Raw genomic sequence first — 27,723 nt, 5'->3', positions numbered from 1 at the left:
TGCCTAGAGATAGGTAAGTCTGTGGGAGCTGGTGAGGTGACTGCCTTTGGCTTTGGAGAAGGACGGCTGTCTGCTTCAATGCTTTTTATTTTTTACATGGAGTAACATTCGTGGGAATGTTGGAGCGGCATAAGCAAAATGGGATGCAGTGGGCTCAGGAGACAGTTAACTTGTCACCAGCATTAAGCTGTCAGATTGTCTGAGGCTACTCGAGGGCCGTCGCTCCCTCTGGGATCAGCTGGATGGGAGTTCCACAGGGTCTCTACTAGCTGATCTGAGTCCTTCTGGCACAGACTTAAGGGAAATCCACAAATGTAGGCAGCACGTACCTTTTGGGTTTGGTTTTTTGCTTTGTTTTGGGTTTTGGGGGCCTTAGTCATGACTTGGGATAATGCTGTTTTATCTCTTTACTTCTAAGAGAGGGTGCCCCAGGGGCAAAGTGGACTCAGGGTTTTTGGACCCATTTCATAGGAGTTTTTCTATGTTTGTCATAAGACACTTACCAAGAAAGAATATAGAGGGAAAAGAGCAGGGCCCCAAAGCTACAGCATTTTTGCATAACTGAAAAGACCTAGTCAGATTCTGAGTTTTATATTCTGTCTTCTGTCTCTCCAAATTAAAGGTTTATTTTTCAGAAAAAAAAAATTTTTTTAATCAGTGGTTGTGTGCTGATTCTCTAGTCTTAGGAAGAAGTTAAAAAATAAAAACATTTTGTTATATCTTACCTTAGATGTGGGGTTTAATTTAAAGAAAAGTTCAGATACTTCATGAATTTGTGAAAGCAGATCCAGAAAATTATAATCAATTTGGGGGCTTTTGTGTTTTTTTGTTCTATGTAGGATCCATGTTTTCACAAGCTATGAAGAAATGGGTGCAGGGAAACACTGATGAGGTAACTTTTTTTTCCCCAAGGATAGATAGCTGGTTATAAATATCATTTCCTCTGAGTAGATGCCATTCATTTCCCCTCTTACTTTAGCTCCCTTTAAATGTCACTGCCAAGATTTCAGCCCTTTTGTAAAATCAAAGGGTTCCCCTTGTCCAGGATGCAGTGAGGAAGAGTGGTACTTTTGTGACCCCTTCATCTCCTTTTCAGTTGCTATATTCAATCCAGCTGAAGATAATTTGGTGGCCGGAGGGTAACTGTTAATGCTCTGTCACCAACTTGATATCTTATTCTTCAACCGTAAGAAACAGTCTTGCCTACCTGCTGGATAAAAGCACCAGAACTGAGCTCATATGAGGCCTTGGAGGTGTTGGGGGGAAATGGCTTCTCAGACTCCCTAGTGGCAGTCCAACTGACCTGATGGTGACTCAGAATTTGCTCTTAGCTCTCTAAGCGGGTTCTGAGAATAAAGAACTCACTCAGGAGAATTTTTTGTCTTTACAAAACACCCCAGAATTGTTCCTTATTCAGTTCTGGATTGATCATTTCTCAGAGGAAGGGCATATCCTTTTAACCTGCTGAGCTCAGAGTAACAGCCTAACTTCTCTCCTAACTCTGACTGGGTGGTGCCCCGGCCGCAGCCCCAGAGAATTTGGGCTTGGGGACTAGTTCTTTAAGCCCCGGCCTTTGGCTTACCCATGTAGGGGGCTGGCAGCCTTGGACCCCCACAGAGGGCCCTGGGACCATAGTCAGGACGTTACCTAGAACACTCTGCCCGAAGCGGGCTTACGTGAGAGAACCAGAACCAGTCAATGAGTGGCTCAAGTGTTGTGTTAAATACTGTCACAGGCCCAAGAAGAGATGGCTTGGAAGATCGCCAAGATGATCGTCAATGATGTCATGCAGCAGGCGCAGTACGATGTGCCCTTGGAGAAGTCGACCAAGGTAAGACCCATGTTGTCCAGCTGGTCACAACAGCACGGCCTCGTTCAGTCCATTAATCAAGCAGCATTTATTAAGTTCCTACTGTGTGCCAGGTATTATTGATACTAATACCAAGGATGAAATTGTTTCTATCCTTCGGTGGCGTCCATTTGGACCTGAGAGATACAGATCATCGCTTACTACTCCCCCCATCCCCTCACTGTTGCCTTGTTTGGCTTTTCTGTCGGGCTCCCATCCATCCCTGCCTTTGCACTCAGCGACCATCCTGGTTCTGGCCCTTATTCCTTCCTCTTTGTACTGCTATTCAGTGTCCTCCCTTCTCACTCCTGCCTCTTTAAAGTCCCTAATAGAGACATACTAGTTGCTTAATAATTTTTTTTTAATGATATTGACTAGCGATAGAGCAGGGAAGTGGAGAAAGACTCTGTAGGGCTCAGCAACTGAGAGGCTTTGGGGAGGGAAAGAGAGCTAAGAATTGAGAGTGATGCTAAGATTGTAAAACTGGGTGAATGGAACAATGGTGCCATAAGCAAAAATCGGAATTTAGGAAGACTTTGGATTGAAAGATAATGAATTCCAGTAAGTATCCCAAAATAGGAAAATGCCATAAAAAGCCTTTTTTTATATATAAAACTTAAAAGAATAAAAGATTTAAATATTGCAAACCATGGAAGCCACCCTACCAGTAAGTTTCGATTCTTTTTGCCAAACAAAGAGGCATTCTTTCGCAGCTAGGGCTCCACTGGTTTTGAAGACAAGATCATTTGCAAAACATTATGGAGATTGTGAATTCTGTTGCCTCACAAAGTAGCAGGGGACTGCATCTGAAATCAAACTCAGCCAGACCTTCCCAAGAAAATTTGTAGATGAAACTAATAGGAAAACTATAAAATGAAGCATCTGCAGTTGATTCTTGGGCAACTTGATCTCTGTAATGATGGTAGTGGGACAGTCACAATTATCGTCTGTCTTATCAGTGCCTCCAACACATGGTTAGCCAGTAGTATTTGTACAAAGGATGGAACAGAACACAGAGGTCCCTTCTACCCCTCAGAACAGATGGGGACCACTTTGTTATACCTATAGCATCTTTACAAGTGTCTGGGCATAAATCGAGGCAAAAACACAAAGTTGGCTTCCTCAATGACTTCGTTTAACCAGTCAGATCTTTACATAACTGAAAGAGATTTGTAGGGAATATGAATACATACACACACACACACACACACACACAAATATATGTATGTTTGCTTATTTATTTTAAGCCTGTGTGACAAACACTGTTGTAAGTGCTGGGTATACAGAGATAAAAGAATAGCCTACATCAAGGAATATATAATCGATAGGGGGAGGTAGCATATCCATAAATCAGCATTTATGAATTATTTGCAAAATAAACAAAGCAGTGGGGTGAGGGAGGGAGAAGGCACTAGTAATTGGGATGACCCCAAAAATGTTTGTATAGGGATCTGCTGAGCCTTAATGTCCCTTGAGAATAAAACATAGGAGATAATCTCTTAAGACATTTACTAATATCATGGAAGACATTTTAGTCAGAGTACTATAAGTAGAGTATTTTACTTATTGATGGTAATATTCTTTAAATGTTCTTATTTGTAGGTAATTTATAAGTCATGATAATTTATTTTGCACCACACTCTAAATTGTTGCAGCTTTTCAGTGAAAATACATAGTAATAGGATGGAAAGTGGAGTAACTATTCATACTACATAAGTTAATTGGATGAAAAATACAACTAGCCCAGTCTAAGACATGCATATTGATGGATAATTATCAGTTGAGTTAGTCTGTTACTATATAGACAAAGGCGCACTCCAGAGAGGCACCTTAGAACTATTTCATTTTGGTCTTTGTGATTTGCAGTGTTTCTAAGTGCTTTACAAGTGCTAGTTGGTTGGTTGATTTTTTTAAAGAATGTGGCTGCAAAAATAAATAAATAAATGAATGAATAAATGAATAAATAAACAAACAAATAAATAAATAAAATAAATAAAATAAATAAAATAAAAAAAAAAAGAATGTGGCTGCAAATCAAGAAACATCTGATGCGTGAGGCATCAGAAGAGCTTGAATTCTAAGTGGCCCAAAGGACAGTTAGAAAGTGCGTGGTGAGCTTCAGCTGCCTCCGTCTGTTCTCAGCGGTATCAGAGACCCCGAGGGTCTCTGGCTGCAGAGTGAGGCAGGCCAAGGCTTGGGGGACGTTGGTCGAGGACCCCCAGCCTCTCCTTGCACACAAAAGTAAAAGGACTGAGGCTGCTGCGTCACAAGTGGGCTCTTTGTCAAGCATGAGACAGAGGCAAAAAGAGCCCAGGCCAGAAGGCATGAGAGGGCCGAGAAGAGCACAGGGGACACACAAAGACACCTGAGGGCAGTGGGCAGGAAAGGTGGAGCTCCAGCGGCCGTGAGCCTCGCTGACAGCGCTGTGCTCTCATTGTTCCATCTATCCAGTGGCTGGATGGAATCTGCTTTCTGTTGAAATAAATTTCTGAATAAAGTTCTCTGAGGATATTTGGAGAAAGTTCAAACCCAGTTTTTACCTCAGACCTCCAGCGAAGCCAAGAGGACCCTCTGAGAGGGGGCCGGTGCGCTAACCCTCAGGTTAAGCCTTAAGACCCAGGAGCCTTGCTGACCAAAGCGGTGAGTGAGTTAGACCCCCAATAGGAGTCAGACCGTTAGGTTGGGAAGTCGCTGGGAGAAGGCAGGTTCTGCTTAGATGCTTTGAAAGGACAAGATGGTCCCCCTGGGTGATTGCCCAAGCAGTAGCTGGAAAGACCCAGAGAAAGAACTCAACCCAGATTGAGCCCCAACCCCCTCAGCCTCCCTCTGGTCTTTGGAGCAGGACCCGGTTTTTCTGCTTTTCTGCATCGAGCCCTCATTGGGAGCCGTTTCTGAGCATCTTTACATGACGGTGGGAGTGGATTCCCCCCAGAACCCACAGTTCCATGTGCAGGGTGGGCTGCCCTCCTTGGGAGGCAGCCTTTGCTGAGTTGGTTTTTAGCTACACAGCTCCAGCTATCCATGCCACGGGAGGGAAAGGAGATAAATATAGGCCTAAGATAAAAATAGAGGCCTACTTTTTGTGGTTCTGCCTCGCGTTACGCTGACAGCACTGCGTTTAGTTGGGAGAAATGGAAAGGTCATGCAGAAAAGGCAGATTTGGAGAAGGAAAATTGGAGTCTTGCATTTTCACTGTAGGATGTCCCTGTAAATCCTGTTCCCTGCACCCTCTTCAGAGCCCGGCCTTGCGTTCTGGCTGGCCTGTCCAGGTGTCTGGTGACCTCTTGGGGCTTAGTCCTTCCAGGGCCAGCTCCTGACCCTGGGCCCGTCTCTCCTCAGTGGACAGGGCAGTTTGAAGTTTGGTTCTGCAAGGGCCAGCCTCTTGGACAGAATGCTTGGCTGGCTTCTGCAGAGCAGGCCGGGCTCTTCTTTCCCTGGCAGCACGGGCCGCTCTAGCTGGTACTGCTCTCAGGCCCCAGCCTCACAGACAGAGTAAACACTCAGGCTAAGCTTCCTCCGGGTTAAGTTTGTCTTTGTTTTCTTTTCCAGCTATGATTTTAGAGATGAGATCCAGGAAATCTGCTTTTGAAGATAAGTGAACTTTTTTCCTTTGGTTGGATTCTTCTTTAACACAGCCAATGAAAACAAGCACTGTATTTTATCACTGATACCGCCGTCATTTCCTAAGGAAGGATTGGGAGCCATCCAAGGCCCCCCACCTCAGTGCGGAGTCCCATCCAGAAGTCTGCCCGTCACTGCACGTATAGCACACATAGGGAAGAGTCGAAGAGACCGACGGGGGTCTGTATGTTGTTGCCAGAAGAATGTGATTGATGGACTTCACTGCAGCAAGAAGCCATTTTTGAGAGATTGTTAGACTCTCGGGAATAGTCTTGGTCCACTCACACTAGCAAGTGTGGAGGCAAGCTTAGCACTAGTTCTATTGCTAATGTTACTTATAGTAATAATCACACATTCTGAAGACTGCAGAGCGAGTATCTAAAAAGATTCTGCCCTGTCCTAAAATGTTCTTTGGGAAGGCATGTGGGCTAAGAGCTCTGTCGGTTTGCTTTCCTTACCAAAACTAGGTGAGTATTAATTACAAACTAAATGTATTTCCTTCCTTTGCAGAAGCATTAATTTTGAAGGAAAGGAATAGGCCATGAGTAAAGTGACTACACTCTCCTTGCCTTTGGTAGAGGTATATAATTTTTGTGTTTTTACTAGCTTCTGAGATGCAAAATATATAAAAACCAGTGTCTCACTGGTATAACTCTGTGTTGCTAACACAAGGCCGAAGGTGCAATTAAGAATGCCATGTGTGAGCATCGACGTCTCCCTGCTCTCCCTGGACTCTGCTCTCTACTTACTACTCCTTGTCCAGAAATACATGTAGAAGAAGCAGCATATTTAAAAATACCAATTGGTTTATTGATTATATCATAATGACTCACTCCAGGTTTTCATCTTGTGCTCTCCTTATAAATTAGAATGTTTGCTCCCAAATAGGACTTTTTTTTTGAAGAAGAAGAAGAAGAAAAATTTTTAAAATATTAATCAGTTCTGTTTGGCAGTTATTCCCATCTCCTGCTTCTGCTGGTAGTTTAGAATTTGGCCATTTATAACCTTTGTTCCTTTCCTTGTCATTAAGACAATAAGCAGATTCTCCCATGTTTCTGCTTGGAACCCTGAAGCAATTCTGCAGGGCAGCACAGCATTTGGTTATCACTCCATTATGTTTTTGCCCATATTTCCTTGTAAGATGTTTTTGTTTTGATGGGATGGGGAAGGTTTTTTTTTTTTCCCTTTACTGCTTTTTTGTCAAGGGACTTGGGGGAAAAAAATCACTTTATAAAGATTATCAATCATCTCCGTTTTTGAGAGTCTTTGAATGAATACAGAATGTTATTCCATTGCAATATTTGATTGTATAGAGGCACACTGTGTATTATCAACAAGAAGAAACAGAAAGGCTGTGTATAGGTTTTTGGTACTATGTACCACCTCTATTACTCCTGATGCCCAAGTATTCATGTACCTAAACCATATTCTATTTAATTGTGTTTGATTTAAAATATATATAAATATCTATAAAATATATTAAAAGTCGTGTCCATTTTCTGCTTGGAGGGGCTTTTATGGCCTTTTCAATCTATATGTTGAAACTTCTGAATGTTTTCATTTAACTTTTTTTTTTAAGTATTCATTAGAACTAGTACGTTTGTATGAATATGAGTCATTATTGGCCATGACCTTTGTGTGAATTTTTAGCCACTCTGATTTCCCTGGGTGCAGGTGGTATGTTTGAGCCGGTTTGGTTTGGCAGATACTGGTTTTTTCATTTTTAGCCCATTTGAGATTTCTTTTAGTCTTCATAGAAAAACTATATAAAGAACATAAAATCAAATGAGGTTTGGGATGGATCTCATTCTCCTACATATTTTGGCACGATTATTTGCATGAGAACAGCCTAGTTACTTCAGTTTAGTCAACTTCAGTTAAAAGTTGAGTCCATTTTTCTTCATGTTTATCAGGAGATGTCCATTCCACAGAAAGCTACTTTTTCCCCACATAGCATAGTAAATTGCAAGAGGGCCAGAATGGGAGTTTGGAAGTTAGAGTTAGGATCCAGGCTCTGCCTCTTAACTGACTGCAGTACTATGGACAAATCCTGTCGCGGCAGAGTCTCTACCAGCTCGTCTGCAAAATGAGCAGGGTAGGCTGGCCAGTTCAGGAAATGGCATAGAATTCAGACCTAGTGAATAAAGATGAAATTATTGAAGAGCATTTATTGTTGATAATTTGTGGGATGAGTTATCTATATCAATGGGAAGATTTGAATAGACCCTTTTAAAGAAATACATTCAAACCAGTAGTCAATAGTGATTCACCTGGGAATCTGTCACACCTGCTTTAATAAATAGAAGAGTATTTTTAATTAGCATTGTTTATATGTCACTCCTGCTGAGTGAGTCACAGAATCCTAGCCCACTAAACTTTGGAACCATCATTGGAGAAGAGTAGAATAAATACCCATAGATGGGTGTCAGCTTGCTGAAGGCTATATAACTTATACAGCCAGATTAAAACCCTTATTTCCTGACTTGGTTCCAAACTTTTTCCTCTTTTGCCTTTGAAAGCAGTGTGTTCTCTTAAGCAAACGTTCTTCAAGGAGTTCTTTTCATTCACACTTATTTTTTCTTTATTTTGTTTGTTTTAATTAGTCAAGAAGTATCTCATTCTCTCATCCCTAGTTAAGAGCATGAGATAAAAAACAACCTATCACAAAGGATGTCTATAGCCAAAGCAGTGTTCTTCATTATCCATATCCTAAAAATGTTTGTCTCATCCTGGGTCCTTCGTCTCTCTGTGTTGCATTATTAGTCCTCTGGAGTCTTAGTTGGTCATCTTGCAGATTAACAATGTGATGGTATTCCATCGCATTGGTGTGCCATCACTTAATTCCTCCATTCCTCAGTTTTATGGACCTTCTCTCAGTTTCTCATTCTTTGCCATCTCAAAAAGAACTTAACATATTTTTGTAGATCCTGATACCTTTGCTTAGGACTCATCCCTCTCTTAGTCTACTTTTTCTTTAATTTTCCTTCCCCTTTCTCCTTTTTTCCTTCTGTTTTCCTATACAATGAGGTGGATTTTTTTCTCAGTAGTATTTATTTTTTCCAAATATATGTAAAGATAGTTTTCAACATTCATTTTTTTATAAGACTTTGTATTCCAAATTTTTCTTCCTCCTCTTACTTCCTCCCTCCCCAAGACAGCAAGCAATCTGATATAGGTTAAATATGTGTAATTCTTTTAAACATATTTCCATATTTGTCATGCTATACAAGAAAAATCAGACCAAAAGGGAAAAAACTATGAGAAAGAAAAAAACATATTAAAAAGGTGAAAATACTTTGATCCACATTCAGTCTCCATAGTTCTCTTTCTCTGGATACGGATGGCTCTTTCCATCCCAAGTCTATTGGAATTGTCTTGAATCACCACATTGTTGAGAAGAGCCAAATCCATCACAGTTAATCATCACATGATCCTCCTAGTATCTTTCTCTTCTCCTTTCTTTCCATTCTTCAGATCATCAAGACAGAACTATTCCTATAACTTGTCAAATTAGGCTCTCTCTCTGTGAACCTGATGATGATGATGGGTTTAGAGAAGAAACACGTGTCATCTCCCCCTGTTGGAATGAAAATGATGTATCCTTTTTTGGTCCTTTATCATTGTTCATTCACGTTTACTTTTTGTGTTTCTCTTCTGTATTTCACATCTGTGTTTGAACTTCTGAATTTCTAAGTAAGTAGTGCTGGTCTTTTTATCAGGAATGCTTGAAAGTTCTTCATTTCATCAATGATCCATTTTTTCCTTTGTCAGTTTTACTTATTCTTAATTGTAAGTCCATTTCCATTGCCTTCTGAAATACCATATTCCAAGTTCTCTGCTCCAGATCTTGAATTCTTTTTTTTTTTTTTTTTTTTGGGGGGGGGGAATGGGGTGGGGGAGGGGGCGTTGCTTGCAAGTATTTTGAAATTTCTTTCAAGAGGGGATGGTGAGTTCTTTCCACTTTATTCTCTTATTCTAAGGTCTTGGCAGTTTTCTTTAAAATTTCTTGAAATAGGATGTTTAGGCTCTTTTTTTGGTCATGGCTTTAAGGCAATCCAGTGATTCTTATGTTACCTCTCTTTGATCTTTTTTCAGTCACTTGTTTTTTATAAGAGAGACTTTACATTTTCTTTTGGGGTTTCCCACCCCCCTCAACCTTTTGACTTGATTTTAATATTTCTTATTGCCTATTAGGGCCATTCTAATTTTCAGAGAGTTTCTTCCAAAGTTGTTAATTCCTGTTCCAGTACTTTCTTTCATAGCTCTCATTTATTTCCCAATTTATTTCTCAAACTCTCTCATTCCAATTATAAAAAGATTTTTAAATTCTTCATTTCTTCCAGGAATTCTAGTTGAGTTTGTGTTTTTCTCTGAGGCTTTGCTCGTAGATGTTTTGAAATCCTCCTCTTCTTTCGCATTTGTGTCTTTGAGTGTCCTCCACCCTGATAATTCATTATAGTGTGGCCCTTTTTTTTGTTTACTCATTCTTCCAGTCTGCTTCCTTACTTCATATTCAGTATTAGTGTCAGGCTCTACAGCAATTTTGGAGGAAAGGTCTGGACTGGTATTTTTGCTGTTAAGAATTCTTGAGATATTGTGTGTTGTCTTATCCAGGGGATCTCCAGGACAGGCTAGGAACTTGCAAGCTTTCTGTACCTTCTAAGGGGTGTGATCCAGGGCAAAGTTTGATTGCTGCCCCCAGTCTGAGCTCTGCATGTTCTTGACTTGGGTTTAGGTCTGCACAAGTGTAGAGCTCTGTTAAACCCTCACCCCTATTAACTCACAGGAAAGCTCTGTGGCATAATCACCAGCTCCTCCTAGGTCTGGGTTTCCTCTGCAGATGATGGGGCTGGACTCTGGGCCATACTGATCCTGCTGCTGCTGCACGCTTCTGGTCCGTTACCCAGGGCTTCTATATATAGGGTCCCTTCTTACGCTGCCCTCCATTTCTGACCCAGCATTGGGTCATGAGTGATGTGTTAAGTTGGCACTTCTCCCCATAGCAGTTCCCTGGTAGGGATCAGGGAATGTACCAGTGGGAGTCTGGGGCCTCCTCTTGTTCTGGTGCAGAGCTCTCCGATTGCCAGAGCACCCCATGCTCCCACCCCCCCATCAGTTCCAGTGTCTGCTGAACCAGGCCAGATAAAAGATGCACTGTGTCACTTTCTCTGTCGAGATTCAGCCTGGGGCATTTTATAAATCTGTTTGGAGGCATTGTGGATGGGAGCTCAGCTATACTCCTTCCTTCTATTTCTGTCTTGTAGAGTGAACACACTTAAAGGACAAATAGAAAACTTCTAAATGACCTTCATGAATTTCCCCACCACTAAATTCCTAATCCCTAAGGATAGTGGAAAGGTTAAGTTCATTATAATTCCTGTCAGAATTCCCACATGACTTAAACTGACGCTATAAGAGCCACTTAAAAATGTAATGATAGAGGACAGATAAAATAGGTCATTATTTCTTCCAGCTATATGAAAATGATTATTTCTATTTACGCCATAAGCCTTACCCTAAAGCATATTCACAACAACCTTCAGGAAACATTTCAGAAACTAATTCAGATGAGGGTTTCATGTCCAAAGTGTATCATGTCATGCAAATATAGAAATGCTGACAAAGTAATAGAATAGTATTGGGGTAGGGGAGAGGAGGAGTTCATACATAAGTTTTATTTCCTGGAGATTTATGTAAGTTTCGAACTGCAAAAGAAATTGAACCAACTAAAATCACTTATAAACCCATTCTTATAGAAAATTTGTCTTTTTATTTTTATCTGGTTTGCAAAATAAAATGGGAGATGACTATTTGTACTACAGAAATTTTCTTGTTTTCAGGCTCATGCATGGGTTACAGTATTGAACTTGACAAGACACTATCCCCTAGCTGTGTAACCATATGGGGATAAAAGACATTCCCTTTACTATATTTGGCTTCCCATCTATAAAATTGATAATCCCTGTCATCAGTGTAGTTTTCTGAGTAGGAGGAGTCAACTGAGGTTTTTTCAAAGGACTTTGCAAATTGTAGAGTTAGTTCTTTATGGGCTTGTCACCATTCCTTAGAAAAGAATTCCTAGAACATTAAGTTTCCAGTTCCTTTAGTGATACAACATACACAATCCAGAACAGACTCAAGTTTTCAAGAACCTGCCTTTCACCTAAAACAAGATGTACCTGCGTGTCTGTGTGTTTGTGATGTCTTGACTTGTTGAGTGTATGAAAAGTAGAATTGGTCATTAGAACTGGATCCCCGAATTTCAATTATAAACTGTTTTGCATTTGGCTAGCCATTAATTTATGTAGTGAAATCATGCTAATTTCCTATAATTGGAGAAATGATTTTCTGATTGATGAAAAATTAGTTCTTCAAGAGATAGAAATTATTCTGTTCCCTATCTGCTGATAAAATATGATTTCCTATTCAGATCACTGCATTCATGGGGTGTTTTATGTGCATAAGAAGCATTAGGCTTTGCTCCAGGCATACATTGAATTTTGGACATAGTCCCTGTCCTGAAGAGCTTGCAGCTTGTAGATAGAGTCTGATATTCTACTTCATCTTTTTTTTTTTTTTTTTAGGGAAATTATATAGTATTTTTCCCGCTAGTTTATATATAGTCAAGAAAATTTTTAGCATTCATTTTACAAGATTTTGAGTTCCAAATGTTTCTCCTTTCCTTCTTTCCCCTCTTCCAAAGATGGTAGATATTTTGATATAGTTTATCAAAACAGAAAAAAAAAGAAAGAATAAAGGGAAACATAGGCTTTGAGCTTGTCTTAGCTAGTGTGTTGCTGAGAAGAGCTGAGTCAGTCGTAGTTGATCATCTCACAATACTGTTGACATATCCCTGCCTCATCTAAGTGTGGGACCAAAGCCATGATATTTGTCATGGCACGTGCTCAGAAGTAGGAGAATACCTGGAGTTCCGGAAGATGTCTTTGTGACATGGTTCGTAAAGGTCCTGTATGCTCACTAGTGTGCTCTAAGACCACCAGGCCATCCCCAGGCTCCCCACTCCACGTGGTCTGTGCAGTTTGTATTTAGCAGCACTGACATAGAGTGTCCGTTGTTCGGCATCTCCTGCAAGAAAGGTTACTAAGTTTTTCAGGCGAGTCTGACCTCAGCTGATTGTGCAACTCCAAGGAGCACATGATTGCAGGCCAGAGCTGGTTCTGCCTTCCTTGGGCCGATGCTCCTCTTAGGAAAAATGAGTGAATCTCTGTATAGGATGTTAGGAAGGTCATAGGCCGAGTGCTGGAGATGTGAAAGGACTGGAGACAATGCTGTATCAGGATTGGATGAAGGAGCCAAGGCGGAAAGAGAACCTGAGCACATGATAAGAACCTTGGAGCGTTTGAAGGACTAGAATTGGGGAAAGAAGGACCAGCCTGGTTCTTCTTAGTCTGAAGCAGTCAGGTTAGGCCCTGGAGCTGCCAAGAAAAGCAAGTCTGTCCCTGCCCTCAAGCAACTCACATTCTGCTAGGAGAAACCACATCTAAATAACTAGGGACCCTCTGGAAGTATGGAGAGAAAGTAGGTGGAAGATCCCAGAGCTGAGCAAGCTGCTAAGAGGTCAGTGTGGGTTTTGCCTAAGGCAGAAATGTCTTTCATGAGTCGGGCGTAAGGTGGGCTGCTTTGGGCAGAAAGCAGTTATCCTAGAAGAGCTTCTGGCTTAAGCAAGAGAGGCCCAAACCTCTGATGTCCCTTCATGCAAATCCCTGAGAATCTGGGACAAAAGCTCCAAGAGACCCAGCACAACCCAGGTTACCTGGAGGGCTCTCCTGGATATATGGCTGCATGGTTCGTTCTCTCAGCAGCTTTTCTTATGATAAAACTGCAGGACCCTCTCTCCACTTCCCACCAAGGACATTGGAAACAGTAAGCTTGTGCCACATAGCACCCTGTCTCCTCCCAATCCGAGGGTTTTCTGTAAGATTCTAACGTAAGGAACGTCTCATCTAGAATGTCCTCATTTTCTCATTTTTATCTACTTCTAATACTTGAAAACAGTTGGTGCCTTAAAAAATGCTTATAGAAGTAAATCATTAACCAGATCTGTAAACCTCTACTGTGTGCACAGGGTATCTTGGCTATGTAACAGCTGTGCCATGGTTCTCACCATGCCATGGGGCCTATGGGCTAACAGAAACATTAAAGAAAAGTTGTATGTATTTTGTACCAAGTATTTATCCTCATTATAGGGCCTTAAAAGGATGGAAAACGGAAGGTTTGTAGTATCAAGGACCTTTGTGACCTTGGAGGGGGTAGGAAGGGTGAGTATGGAATAGATGGAAAAACACAAGTTTGAACTCATAAAATACACGTCCTTTTCTGTGACAACAGGAAGCAAAGCTAGTCCTAGTAACTGAAGGTTCCAAAGGGCAGTAATGGGCAAGGCCTGCAAGGTCCTCCTTAGCGGACTCGGTAAGGGTCTGCTGGGCAGTGGGAGATGGAAGAACAGGAACAAGCCTTTCCAAGGAGCTCGGGGTCTGATGGAGGAAGCCTGTTGTCGATCCTGGGTTCGAATCTGCTGAGACACTGGTTATATAGTGTTATTTCCCCATTACGCCTCAGTTCTCTCATCTGTGAAGTGAGAGGTTTGCCTTTGATGACTTCTCAGGCCCTTCCAGCCCTACATGTGATCCTAGGACCCAGTGAATAAGTGAGTTTGGTACTTTCAGGCAGAAGAGCATCAGGAGGATTCTAAAAGGCCAGAACCAAGATGTTCCAGGCATGGGGAGGGACCGTATAAAGTCATGGAAGCCAGAGAGAGGAAACCAGCTGATAGACCAACCTCACAAGACAATCTCTAGTCGATGGATTTTTTTTCCTACTTGCTGTGTTAGGGAGAAGCACAAAGAGATTTTTCATGCAAACCTAACTTGCTTCCACATTGCTTCTTTTATGCAGAAAAGCAACAATCAAAAATGCTTATTCTGTTCTTCGCCATACTAACAAGAAGAGGAAAACATGGAAGAGGGAAAAGACAAATACATTGGAATAAAACATGCTTTAGTCGATCAGCAGGCAAATTTAAGTTGTGCTAAGTGCGGGGAAACTAAAAAGAGGCAAGAGAGCCTTTGCCTTCATAGAGCTTATGGTTGAATGGGTAGCATGAAAACAAATATGCACAAAGCAAGAGTAGAACATGAATGACTGGGAAAGCACTGGAATGAAGAGGTGTCAGGGAGTGCTTCCCTGTAGAAGGCAGGATGTAAGCTGGGATTTAAAGGAAACCAGGGAGGTCAGCAGTTGGATGGAGGAGGAAGAGGGAGAAAATAGCCTGAGCTGAGAGTTAGGACAGTCTGATGTCACTAGATTCAAGAGGACTGGCCGGAGAAGGGAGATGTGAGAAGACTGGAGAGTAGAAGGGGGTGGATTTAAAGGGCTTTTAAAATTTTTTTATATTTGATCCCAGAGGCATTGAGATATAAATGTAGACAATTCTAGTTAAGAAACAAAGCTATTTGAATAGGATATAGAAAACTTTTCATGGATAAGCATCGTTATTTCTTGTTTTCTCAGGAAAGGATAGTCCTGTTAAGATGATAGTTAAACTCTATGGGAAGGGGAACCATATGCAAAGACCAGTTGGAGCCAGATTATGGAGGACTCTCCCAGAGACAGGAGGAAGTCAATGACCAAGGGAGCAGCAGGAGGCCTGGGCCTTCATAGTGTCACTGGTGGAGGATGGTGAGAGGAGGCCCTGGAGGAGGTTAGGAGTGTCCAAGGAGAGAGGCCCTGCCTGCCCTCCCAGAACATCCTGCCCAAAGCCCTGATAGCTCAGGGAGGGTGCGTTGGGTGGCAGGGAAGCTCAGTGAAGCTGCCTGCCTTCGTGGCCCTGGGACAGCCCCACTAAGCCTGGCAGCTCGAGATTTTGTGGGAGATGGGGGTCGCCTTTGGGCCTGCGGGGTCTCAGACATCTGCAGTCATCGGGCCGTTAGAAGTCCACCTTGGAGCGTTTGTGCTGCGCTATGCAGCATACATGTGTACGTAGGAAAGAAGAAAAGAAGCAATTATTAAGTACCTACTTAATATGTGTCAGGAACTCTGCAAGCACTTGACAAATCATCTCATTTAATTCTCGGCAACCTCCCATTTTGCAGCTGAAACTGAGCCAGGCAAGAATTATTAGGAGGCAGCATTTTTATTCCAGGCACTGTGCTATGCACTTGACAGTTATTATCTCCTTTGATCCAACAGCCCTACAAGGTAGGTGCCGTTATTATTCTTAATTTATAGATGGGGAAACTGGTCCGGGACTTGTCTGAAGCCACATTTGAACTCGGGCCCTCCTGACTTGTGCTGGTCTATCTACTGAACCCCAAAGTTGTTTCACACGTGTGAGAAAGGAGAAGGAAGAGAATGGGGAGCAAGGATCCTGACCTTGGCTAATGGCTCGGGCCGCCCGGTACAGGATTGTTGGCTTCTGTTTTATTGAGAACCTAAAATAGACAATGCAGTTTAATAGGTTTGGGGGTTTTTAAGATAAACTTTTTCTTCTGGCTCTTAATCTTCCAGAGATCCAGCAATGGCGCCTTTGAGAAGCTCACTAGGGTTGGTCAAAGGATCTGCGAGAATCCTCCCTTCTCCATTTGGTTCCCTATGGGGACATGGCTAAGTTAGTAAACCTCTCCTGACCTCCCTTGTGCTCTTCTGGAAACTGTTGGAGGTCCCTTCTAGCTCTAGCATTCCATGACTCAGATGCTAACTCTGGCTTGTTTTCTACTGTTATCCATATTGGGAGGAGGAGAGAGTCACTCTGACCTGATGTGGTCAGGGAAGATTGACATCTGGAGGAAAACACAGTTTCATGCTTCTCAAACCAGAAATTTCCCGACCTGGGATCCATGATTTTTTTTTTTTTTTTTTAAGAAAAAGTTTTGGTAATTTCAGTGTGATTGATTTCCTTTGAAATCTAATGCATTTTTTAAAAAGCCATGATGGAGAAAAGAGGCTTCAGCTGGCTGCCAAAGGGGTCCATAGCATGGGAAAAAATAGGAAGGACCATTAGTCTGAGAATGGTCTAATCAGCCAAAAGCCTCGCTTCTGAACCCACTGTGGGCGATCCCCGCCGCCCCCCCTTCCCAGCGGACTCTGGTGGAGACTTCCAGCCCTGGAACCGGGCGTCGGATATTGTGGGCGTCTTGCAGAAAGCGGTCCAGTTTGCGCCACGTGCTCCCTCTGAGGAAAACCAACATTCCCGGGAGCAGTCTCCAAGGAGTTGGTCTGGTTTTTGTTAAATAAGGACGTTATTTATAGAAGAAAGGTAATTTATTTTTACCTATCCTGTGGGAAAGTTCTTTCTTCCCAGAAAGAACCCCCCCCCCCTCCCAGAGCAGACCAGCACCTGTGCTGCAGCTTAGGCTTCCACTTGCCCGGGTTTGCCAGGAGCTGGGCCTCCGTGTCAGGGCTTCCAAAGTCACGTGTTCGGGTTCGGTTCTGAACGGGGGCGGGTCCGTGGGGGGGAGATGCTCAAGGACCCGGATGGGGGCTGGTTAAAGGACTAGGGCTGCTCGAGCTGGAGAAGAGGAGATTCGGGGAACTTCGCCGTCCTCCTTGGGTACCTTTCCCTGGCCTTTGGGCTTTGCTCCTTCAGCTGGGGAAGCCAGCAAACTCATTTTTGGTGCATTTTGACGACCGCGTCTCCGTATGATCGGTTCCCTTTGTTGTAGTCCTGGGCGTTAACTTTTTAACCGAGAAGGGTCGGTAACAAGGCATTTCGGCCCTGCAGACTGGAGCTGCCCGAGCCACGGTTGCTCTGGCGGCAGGAAGGATTCCCCCGATTAGGCGGGAGGTGGAAGGGGTGGTCCCCGGAGGAAGCTGTTTCAGCAGCCGCTTCCAAGGGAGGCCCGTCACGTGTGCCGCGGCCTTCACCTCCGTTACAAGAGGTGATGTCACCACCTGCGCCCGCAGGGCTCTGGGAAGGTCCGAGCAGCTCTGGCCGGTGCCCGCCTTCGCCTTCAGCCGGTGCTGTTCTGGCCGTTGGCCAGCAGGGGGCGCGGGAGCCCCACGGCCCCTCCCCCGTTACCGAAGGCACTGCCGGTGTACCCCGGGAACCCGGGCCATTTGAAGCAAGGATTTGGGAGGGAAAGCCGAGGCCCGGAGAATCACAGTGTTGGGGGGCGGGGCTCCCGAGCGCATCTTCCCCTGCTACACATCAGAAAGCTGAGACCCCTTACCCCGAGGGCAGAGGGGGATTTGAACCCGCGGTCTCCAAGTCCGAGGCTGACCTTCTTCCCTCCGGGGCGGGCTTCATGGATAACAATGGACACTAACGAGATCGCCTCGTTTCACAGAGCGGGTGGGAGGCAAGACCTGATTTGAGCACCGTGGGTAGTAACGAGAGCCGCCGTTTATGCGCTTACTGAGGCCCGGGCTTGTGTGAGCGCTTTGTGATCGCGGCTTTGCTCCTCCCCCAGCCCTGGAAGCAGGCGCTCTCCGGACCCCGCTCTGCGGATAAGGAACCGGTGCTGTGAGCAGCTCACGCGGCTAGTAAGGGCCTATGGCTGGTCTTCCCTCCAGGCTGCCAGAGTCCAAGCCCCGCCCCCTAACCATCGCATCACTTAGCGCCGTGTGACGTATGTCACAAAAGGCCAGGGAGTTACCAAAAAGCAATTGGGGTTCGGGGACTTGCCCAGGGTCACACAGCCAGGAAGTGTCAAGTGTCTGAGGCCAGATCTGCTCTCTCCACTGCGCCACCCAGTGCCCTGCAGTTACCAAAAATCAAACAAAAACATGGACCCTAATTGAGGCTCTATTTGGGGAAAAGATGAAATTAATGCTCAGTGAGATAATGTGTGGTTTCATGATGAATAAATGTCAAATCTCATCAACAGTGCTACACAACATGACAAATATGGAAAAAGTGATCATATATCAGATTGTTGTCTTGGGGGAGGGGGAGATAATAGAGGGAGGGAGAAGAATTGGGGACACAAAGTTACAAAAATGAATTTTCAAAACTATATGTGTACTGGGAAAAATAAAATACTCTCAAACTAGAAAAAAATGAGTAAACTCAGTGCCAGCAGCACTGATTGCAGCAAAAGGAACCTTCAGGCATGTCGAGTTATTTAATACAGAAAGTTATATTTATTGCATGTCGATAAAATTTGTTATTTTACTTGGTACCAAGTAATTCATACACCACCGTGCTGTGCACTTCCAAGTTGACAGTTGGGCAAATATTTACTAAGCACTCGCATGCAGGACTCTGTGCACTACTCATTAACCCAATCCTTGCTGGCAGGAGACTTGCCTTGAAAGTGTTCTTAGACTAGGATCCACTATTTATTAAAAATGATAAATCGGGGGAAATTTCATATCTCTAGAGGCCTATTTGTATAAAATAGAGAAAGAGAAGGTCAATGAATTGGGCTTGCAGCTAAAAATGCTGGAAAAGGAACAAATTAAAAACCCCCAGTCAAACACTAAATTTGAAATTCTAAAAATAAAAGGAGAGATCAATAAAATTGAAAGTAAAAAAACTATTGAATTAATTAATAAAACTAAGAGTTGGTTCTATGAAAAAACCAACAAAATAGACAAACCCTTAGTAAATCTGTTTAAAAAAAGGAAAGAGGAAAATCAAATTGTTAGTCTTAAAAATGAAAAGGGAGAATTCGCCACTAACGAAGAGGAAATTAGAGCAATAATTAGGAGTTACTTTGCCCAACTTTATGCCAATAAATTCGACAACTTAAATGAGATAGAAAAATACCTCCAAAAATATAGCTTGCCCAAACTAACAGAGGAAGAAGTAAATATCCTAAACAGTCCCATCTCAGAAAAAGAAATAGAACAAACTATCAATCAACTCCCTAAAAAAAAATCCCCAGGACCAGATGGATTTACATGTGAATTCTACCAAACATTTAAAGAACAATTAACTCCAATGCTAAATAAACTATTTGAAAAAATAGGGATGGAAGGAGTCCTACCAAACTCCTTTTATGACAGAGACATGGTACTGATACCTAAACCAGGTAGGCTGAAAACAGAGAAAGAAAATTATAGACCAATCTCCCTAATGAATATTGATGCTAAAATCTTAAATAAAATATTAGCAAAAAGATTACAGAAAATCATCCCCAGGATAATACACTATGATCAAGTAGGATTTATACCAGGAATGCAGGGCTGGTTCAATATTAGGAAAACTATTAGCATAATTGACTATATCAATAACCAACAAACAAAAACCATATGATCATCTCAATAGATGCAGAAAAAGCATTTGATAAAATCCAACATCCATTCCTAATAAAAACACTTGAGAGCATAGGAATAAATGGACTTTTCCTTAAAATAGTCAGAAGCATATATTTAAAACCATCAGTAAGCATCATATGCAATGGGGAAAAACTGGAACCTTTCCCAGTAAGATCTGGAGTGAAGCAAGGTTGCCCACTATCACCATTATTATTTAATATCGTATTAGAAACACTAGCCTCGGCAATAAGAGTCGAGAAAGATATTAAAGGAATTAGAATAGGCAATGAGGAAACCAAACTATCACTCTGTGCAGATGATATGATGGTATACCTAGAGAACCCCAGAGATTCTACTAAAAAGCTATTAGAAATAATTCATAATTTTAGCAAAGTAGCTGGCTACAAAATAAATCCCCATAAATCCTCAGCATTTTTATACATCACCAACAAAACCCAACAGCAAGAGATACAAAGAGAAATTCCATTCAGAATAACTGTCGATACCATAAAATATTTGGGAAGCTATCTACCAAAGGAAAGTCAGGAATTATATGAGCAAACTTATAAAAAAGTCTCCACACAAATAAAGTCAGACTTAAATAATTGGAAAAATATTAAGTGCTCTTGGATCGGCCGAGCGAACATAATAAAGATGACAATACTCCCTAAACTAATCTATTTATTTAGTGCTATACCAATCAGACTTCCAAGAAAATATTTTAATGATCTAGAAAAAATAACAACAAAATTCATATGGAACAATAAAAAGTCGAGAATCTCAAGGGAATTAATGAAAAAAAAATCAAATGAAGGTGGCCTAGCTGTACCTGATCTAAAATTATATTATAAAGCAGCAGTCACCAAAACCATTTGGTACTGGCTAAGAAATAGATTAGTGGATCAGTGGAAAAGGTTAGGTTCACAAGACAGAATAGTCAACTATAGCAATCTAGTGTTTGACAAACCCAAAGACCCTAACTTCTGGGATAAGAATTCATTATTTGATAAAAACTGCTGGGATAATTGGAAATTAGTATGGCAGAAATTAGGCATGGACCCACACTTAACACCATATACCAAGATAAGATCAAAATGGGTCCATGACCTAGGCATAAAGAACGAGATTATAAATAAATTAGAGGAACATAGAATAGTTTATCTCTCAGACTTGTGGAGGAGAAAGAAATTTGTGACCAAAGATGAACTAGAGACCATTACTGATCACAAAATAGAAAATTTTGACTACTTCAAATTAAAAAGCCTTTGTACAAACAAAAATAATGCAAACAAGATTAGAAAGGAAGCAACAAAGTGGGAAAACATCTTCACAGTTAAAGGTTCTGATAAAGGCCTCATTTCCAAAATATATAGAGAACTGACTCAAATTTATAAGAAATCAAGCCATTCTCCAATTGATAAATGGTCAAAGGATATGAACAGACAATTTTCAGAGGATGAAATTGAAACTATTACCACTCATATGAAAGAGTGTTCCAAATCATTATTGATCAGAGAAATGCAAATTAAGACAACTCTGAGATACCACTACACACCTGTCAGATTGGCTAAGATGACAGGAAAAAATAATGATGAATGTTGGAGGGGATGCGGGAAAACGGGGACACTAATGCATTGTTGGTGGAGTTGTGAACGAATCCAACCATTCTGGAGAGCAATCTGGAATTATGCCCAAAAAGTTATCAAACTGTGCATACCCTTTGACCCAGCAATGTTTCTATTGGGCTTATACCCCAAAGAGATACTAAAGAAGGGAAAGGGACCTGTATGTGCCAAAATGTTTGTAGCAGCCCTATTTGTAGTGGCTAGAAACTGGAAAATGAATGGATGCCCATCCATTGGAGAATGGCTGGGTAAATTGTGGTATATGAATGTTATGGAATATTATTGTTCTGTAAGAAATGACCATCAGGATGAATACAGAGAGGACTGGCGAGACTTACATGAACTGATGCTGAGCTAAATGAGCAGAACCAGGAGATCATTATACACTTCGACAACGATATTGTATGAGGACATATTTTGATGGAAGTGGATTTCTTTGACAAAGAGACCTGAGTTTCAATTGATAAATGACGAAGAGAAGCAGCTACACCCAAAGAAAGAACACTGGGAAACGGATGCGAACTATTTGCATTCTTGTTTTTCTTCCCGGGTAATTTATACCTTCTGAATCCAATTCTCCCTGTGCAACAAGAGAACTGTTCGGTTCTGCAAACATATATTGTATCTAGGATATACTGCAACATATCCAACATATATAGGACTGCTTGCCATTTAGGGGAGGGGGTGGAGGGAGGGAGGGGAAAAATCGGAACAGAAATGAGTGCAAGGGATAATGTTGTAAAAAAATTACTCTGACATGGATTCTGTCAATATAAAGTAATTATTAAATAAAAATTTTTAAAAAATGATAAATCGACGTTTATTGAGTATCTACTATGGGGCAGGCACGGGCTAAGTCATGAATTATCCAAGAGTAAACACAAGGTACCTTGAGGAAGAAGAGTGGGAACGAGAGGGGTTGGAATGGATCACTTTGTCCTGGACCTCACTTCCCCGTCTGGAAAATGAGGGGGACACTAGATGGCTTTCCAGCCCCGGGTCAGGAACTGAGCGCCTTAGGCCCTGGTGGAGCGCCGAGGACAGAGTGTCACCTGCAGCCCTCCACTCCAAGCCTGAGCGATGGCAACCCAGCTTCTGCTCCCAGCCCACAACGGGGATTTGAGGTAAACTTTGAAGCAGGAGAAGGAAAGGGTAGCTGGGAAAGAGGTTGATCTTGGGCAGAGGGATGGGGGAGTACAGGTTGTAGGGGAAAGGGCTCGGATCAGCCCTTTGGCTACAGGTTATGGAAGGAAATGGGGCTTGATATTAATGCCGTGGTGGATTGGGTCCACAGTGGGAGTGATGATCAAGGGTAAGTGTGGAGGCTGCTGGGGAACTGAGCGGGCCAGCCACGGAAGGGGCAGAGAGATTAACTATCTCAGAACAGGACTCTAGAAGGAGGGGTTCTTCCCCATCTAGGACATGGTCCCCTTGGGCCGAATCTGGTGGAAGACTATGGACCTCTTCTCAGAATCATGTTTGTACGATGCATAAAATAAAATACATAGGATCACAAAGTCAACATTAATGATAACTAACATTTGTCTAGAGCTTTAAAATTGCTAAAGCACCTTACAATCTACTTCTTTACTACCTACTTTGTTCCTCAAAACTATCCTGAGAGGTATATCTACTATTATATCTACTTTACAGTTGAGGAAACTAAGGAGATAGTGGGTAACAGTAATCTTGAGACTGAATTTAAACTCAGGTCCTGACTCTAGACTCAGAATTCTATCCACTGTGCCATCTAGCTACCAAAATATTTTTTAAAAAGCATCATGGACAGCAAATCCATGATCCCCGATCTAGAGTTGGAAGGGAGCTCAGAGCCAGTTAGTCCTGAGGTGTCAAACAGAGGCCCAGAACCTTCAGCACTATCTAACCCAGACCAGATTAAAAAGTAATTGAGAAATATTTACCCAAATAAATAAAAATGTAATAAAACAAAGGTAATGTTAATAAGTGGTTTTATAAGCCAATATGTCCACTGAATCCTTATGTGGAGTTTAAAATAATATTTTCCCAATTATATGTAAAAAACAATTTTCAACTTTTTAAAATTTTGAGTTCCAAATTCTTTCCTTCCCTCATGTTCCTCCCCCTCCATAAGACAGCAAACAGTTTGATCTAGGTTACACATGTGTAGTCATGCAAAACTTATTTCCATATTAGTCATGTTGTGAAAGAAAACAGCTTCTTCCCCCCTAAAGAAAAAAAAACAACCTGAAAAAATTGTATGCCTTAATACTTCATTCTGACTCCCATCAGTTCTTTTTCTGGAGGTGGATAGCATTTTTCATCATGAGTCCTTCAGAATTATCTTGGATCATTGTATTGCTGAGAAAAGCTAAATCAATCCAAGTGACTTCATCATAAAAATATTATTGTTCACGCCAAATATGGAAATATGTTTAAAAGGATAGCACATATTTAACCTATAGCCGATTGATGTTTTGGGTAGGAAGAAAGAGGAGAGGGAGAAAGAAAAATTTTGAACACAAAGTTTTGCAAGAATAATGTTGAAAACTATCTTTACATAGATTTGGAAAAATAAAATCCCATTGAAAAAAAATGTTATTCCTCCGTAGGGTAGTCTCCTTATTCTGCTCAACTTTGCATCAGTTCATGTAGGTCTTTCCAGGTTTTTCCTAGAGCACGTTGCCGTTTCTTATGCCACAATAGTATTTCATTACACTTCACAACTTGTTCAGCCATTCCCCAGCTGATAGGCATCCCCTCAATTCCCAATCCTTTGCCACCACAAAAAGAGCTGCTATAAATATTTTTGTACAGAGGACCTTTCCTTTTTTTTTTTTTTTTTAATTATCTGTGGGACAGACCTAGTAATAATATTGGTGGATATGCACATTTTTTGTAGTCTTCTGGGCTTTGTTCCAAATTGCTCTCCAGAGTGGTTGGATCAGTACACAACTCTACCAATAGTGTATTAGTGTCTCAATTTCCCCACATCCCCTCCCACATTTATTTAATTTGCATTTTTCTAATCAGCAGTGATTTGCAGCATTTTTTTATATTTAGCTTTGATTTCTTCTGAAAACTGCCTGTTCATCTCTTGTAACTGTGTGGTTCAGAAATGGGGAGGGGTCATCATTTAATTAAAAAAAAAAAAAAAAGCTGGAGAAATCTCTAGAAGCAAAGCAAAGTTTATTATACATTCTGGGGAAAAGGGCGACTCACCCATCAAGCAGACAAGGGAGGAAGCACCTTCTGGGGCAGGGTCAACACTTTTAATCCCTGAAGCAAATACCCCTCCCACCACTGACCCTCATCTTCATTGGCCGAGGAGCTTACATTCTAAACGGCGGGAACTACCCAAGAAATTGAACTTGACCAATAAGTACCTAGTTGCCCATATTTGACTGAAATAAGGAGAAAATGATGTCATGGAGGGTAGCAGGAAGGGGACTTAGGTAGGCCCTTGGTCAATGCTCAAAGTCCTTCAGGCCTGCTCCAACTCTGAACTAGGTGAAGCCTCACTCGATTTTTACAACTGTCCTGAAAGATCTCACCTCATCTCCTTCATGACCATTTACCTATCAGGGAATTGCTCATATTCTGATAAACTCGCCCCGGGTCTCCATCAGAGAAACCTGCGGTAAACCTGGCCCATAGTTTATGTGCAGCTCAGTGGCTCCATTTCTATTTGAATTGTATGTACTCTGCTGGTCTAGGCCAGTCCCTTCATTTTACAGATGAGGAAGGAGACCCAGGGAGAATCCTTGACCAGCCAGGGTCTCCCAGGTAAGCTCCAGGTGGGATGTGAAGGCAGGTGCTTTGTGTCCAGAGGCAGGGGGCTTTCCCCTAAGCCTGCTGACTCTCTGAACAGCTGGTTGCACCCGAGGGATGATGGGAGCCTGTTGCTTTTTAGCCAGTTCTGATCCCCCTCCCAGAATGTTGGGAGCCCACCTGGGGACTGTAAGGGAGTCATTTCTTCCTCATACCCACGAGGGCCACCAGGTGGCGCCATAGTGAAACGGAGCACTGGGTCTGGAAGCTGGGATGCTCCACGTACCCGAGTGACTGAACTCTGACTCAGTTTCCTGAGCTGTAAAATGAGCTGGAGAGGGAAATGGGCAACCCCTCCGGGGTCTCTGTCCCCCAAGAGGGGTCACAGAGTCAGCCGGGGCCGAACAGCGGCGTACCCTCTTCTGCTGGGGCCAGTTCTTGGAGGCGAGGGACAGCCCCCGGCCTTGTGTTCCCTTTTCTTTGTCTCGGCTCTTGCCTCGTGCTGAAGCAAGAAGAAGAAACAGTTCTGTGGCGGTGAGATCATCCCGCTAATAGAATCACGCTTATGTGTGAAGCTTTTTTAAGAGTTGGGGTTTTTGTTTTTGTTTCTTACTGTAATCATCAGTTTTTTCAGCCAGCTAAGTCTTTACTGCCTTCTATTTTCTTCTAGCTGAAATTCTGGTTTCCAGCTTTTTTATTTTTTATTTTTTTCCCTAACGAACAGATTTATTTTCTCTCTTTCCCGCCCCCATCCTTCCCATCCGCAGTTTTCCTTTGTGTATTGAATAATAAAATTGACATTCATTTGTTTCCATAGTAATCAACTCTAGTCCATCAGAGACACTAATCCCTATTCGTTCCATTATTTTTGTCTTGACTTTAGAACCCAACCCTTCCCTCCTCCCCCTTCCCCCAGAGATGTGACTACTGGGTCAGCCCTAAGATCTACCACAAAAACAGAGTGTTTTGAGGAAGGAGACTCCTATTAACTGGAAGGGCCAGAAAGGGCTTCCTGGAGGAGGGGGCAGCAGAGGCTGGAGGTGAACTAGGGCTGCTCCCCAGGCGTCCTGCCCCTGGCTCCAGCCTGATTGCTTAGATACAAGGTTGAGAGAGAGCAGCTGGGGCTTGGGGCGCTTAGCCCAGCAGAGAGTCCGAGGAAGGGGCAGTCTGGAGGGCAGAGAGCTCGCCCCCAGCGAGGGCTGGGCAACAAGGGGAGGCCCCGGCTGTCCTGGTCATTCTGTCCAAGCCTCCAGGCAGCTGATCCACTTGGGAATCCGTCTAGAATGATCACCTTTCCCTGGGAACTTTCTGCCTCCGAGGGGATTCATGGCATCAGATTTAGAGCAGGGTCCAACTCGGAGGGCAGGGGAACTCGGGGTCTTGTCCCAGGTGACCAAGGTTCAAAAAGCAGGGATTTGAACCCAGGACCTCGGACTCCCCATCCTGGTGTGGCCCCATCCCTCACCTGCTGCTTCCAGGCTTCCCCAACCAGCCAGAGCCTCCTCTGGGGGCCTGTGGAAACGAAAAGCACCGGGCTTCCACATAGGAGAGACTCAGACTGCTTCACTGCTCGGGGACTCAGTTTCCTCATATGTAAAAAGGGGGTGATAGTGTCAGGAGCTCTCCGGATTTCTTTGTAAACACCACCTGATTGTTCGTCGTCATTCTCTGCTTCTGTCTCTTCCCTTCTCTTCCTCCTCTCTCTGTCCCTGGCTTTCTTCCCCTTCCCCACCCACGGCTTCCAGCAGCTCTTCTGGGAGGTTCCTGGGGTTGTCACCTCACAGAGGCAGGAGGAAGCTTGCTGGGGGGTGGGGGTGGGGGGCGCTCCATGATTTCTCTGCTTTGTTCTCAGGGCTCCTATTCCCTCCTCCCGCCCAGGGTGGCGCCTCCGGGGCCGGACAGCTCCCCTCCTTGGGGTCCTTAGAGAAGCCCATCCGTGGGGGCTCGGACCCCTCAGCGGGGCTGATTTTGTCCCCAGGGACTTCGCTTTGACTTGCTTTTATTCACTTTAGCCCTGCCCCAGGGGCAGCGGGGCCAGGATGGACAGTAGCCCCCGGGCCAGGAGCAGACCACCAGCTCCCCCCCAGCCAGCCTCCGAGTCTCTGCGTCCCGCTAGGCCGGGGCTTTGGGGAGCGGAGGGAGTCGAGGCTCTGTGTCCGCCTGGGCCGGGGCTTTGGGGGGCGGAGGGAGCCGAGGCTCTGTGTCCGCCTGGGCCGGGGCTGGAGCCGAGACTCTGTATCCAGGCCGGGGCTTTGGGGGTGCAGAGAGAGCCGAGGCTCTGTGTCCGCCTGGGCCGGGGCTTTGGGGGGGGCGGAGGGAGCCGAGGCTCTGTATCCAGGCCGGGGCTTTGGGGGGCGGAGGGAGCCGAGGCTCTGTATCCAGGCCGGGGCTTTGGCGGGCGGAGGGAGCCGAGGCTCTGTATCCAGGCCGGGGCTTTGGGGGGGCAGAGGGAGCCGAGGCTCTGTGTCCGCCTGGGCCGGGGCTTTGGCGGGCGGAGGGAGCCGAGATGCCGGCTCCAGGGGCAGTGGGAGGTCCGGAATGCCTGACGGACCATCTGCATTCCCTGCCCCACCCAGCCCCCGCCCTCACCCGCCTGCCCGGGCCAGAAGCATTTCTGAAGAAAGGCAGGCCGTGGTCGGGTCCGGGCCGTGAGGGCCA

General features: G+C 43.6%; 1 protein-coding gene and 1 long non-coding RNA gene across 5 annotated transcripts in view; one reads left to right on the top strand and one right to left on the bottom strand.

Annotated features, from left to right (window-relative positions):
* AKAP10 (A-kinase anchoring protein 10) overlaps positions 1-6,955 on the top strand; it is a 52,329-nt gene extending 45,374 nt beyond the window's left edge. For all 4 annotated transcript variants that reach the window (XM_051992114.1, XM_051992115.1, XM_051992116.1 and 1 more), the window contains 3 exons: positions 840-892; positions 1,736-1,831; positions 5,399-6,955. In XM_051992114.1, the coding sequence (XP_051848074.1) occupies positions 840-892; positions 1,736-1,831; positions 5,399-5,404 (155 nt within the window). In that variant the 3' untranslated portion in view covers positions 5,405-6,955. The remainder of the gene's footprint in view (positions 1-839; positions 893-1,735; positions 1,832-5,398) is intronic.
* A 6,944-nt stretch (positions 6,956-13,899) lies between these two features.
* Positions 13,900-20,351, bottom strand: LOC127558806 (uncharacterized). Its single transcript, XR_007952982.1, has 2 exons — positions 16,827-20,351; positions 13,900-15,921 (listed from the first exon to the last, which is right to left on the bottom strand). It is a non-coding gene; the product is annotated as an uncharacterized LOC127558806 (long non-coding RNA).
* Positions 20,352-27,723: the final 7,372 nt, after the last annotated feature.

The sequence above is a fragment of the Antechinus flavipes genome, chromosome 4 (assembly GCF_016432865.1).
Source record: "Antechinus flavipes isolate AdamAnt ecotype Samford, QLD, Australia chromosome 4, AdamAnt_v2, whole genome shotgun sequence".
Classification (NCBI taxonomy): domain Eukaryota; kingdom Metazoa; phylum Chordata; class Mammalia; order Dasyuromorphia; family Dasyuridae; genus Antechinus; species Antechinus flavipes.
This window is presented reverse-complemented; position numbering and strand designations above follow the sequence as displayed.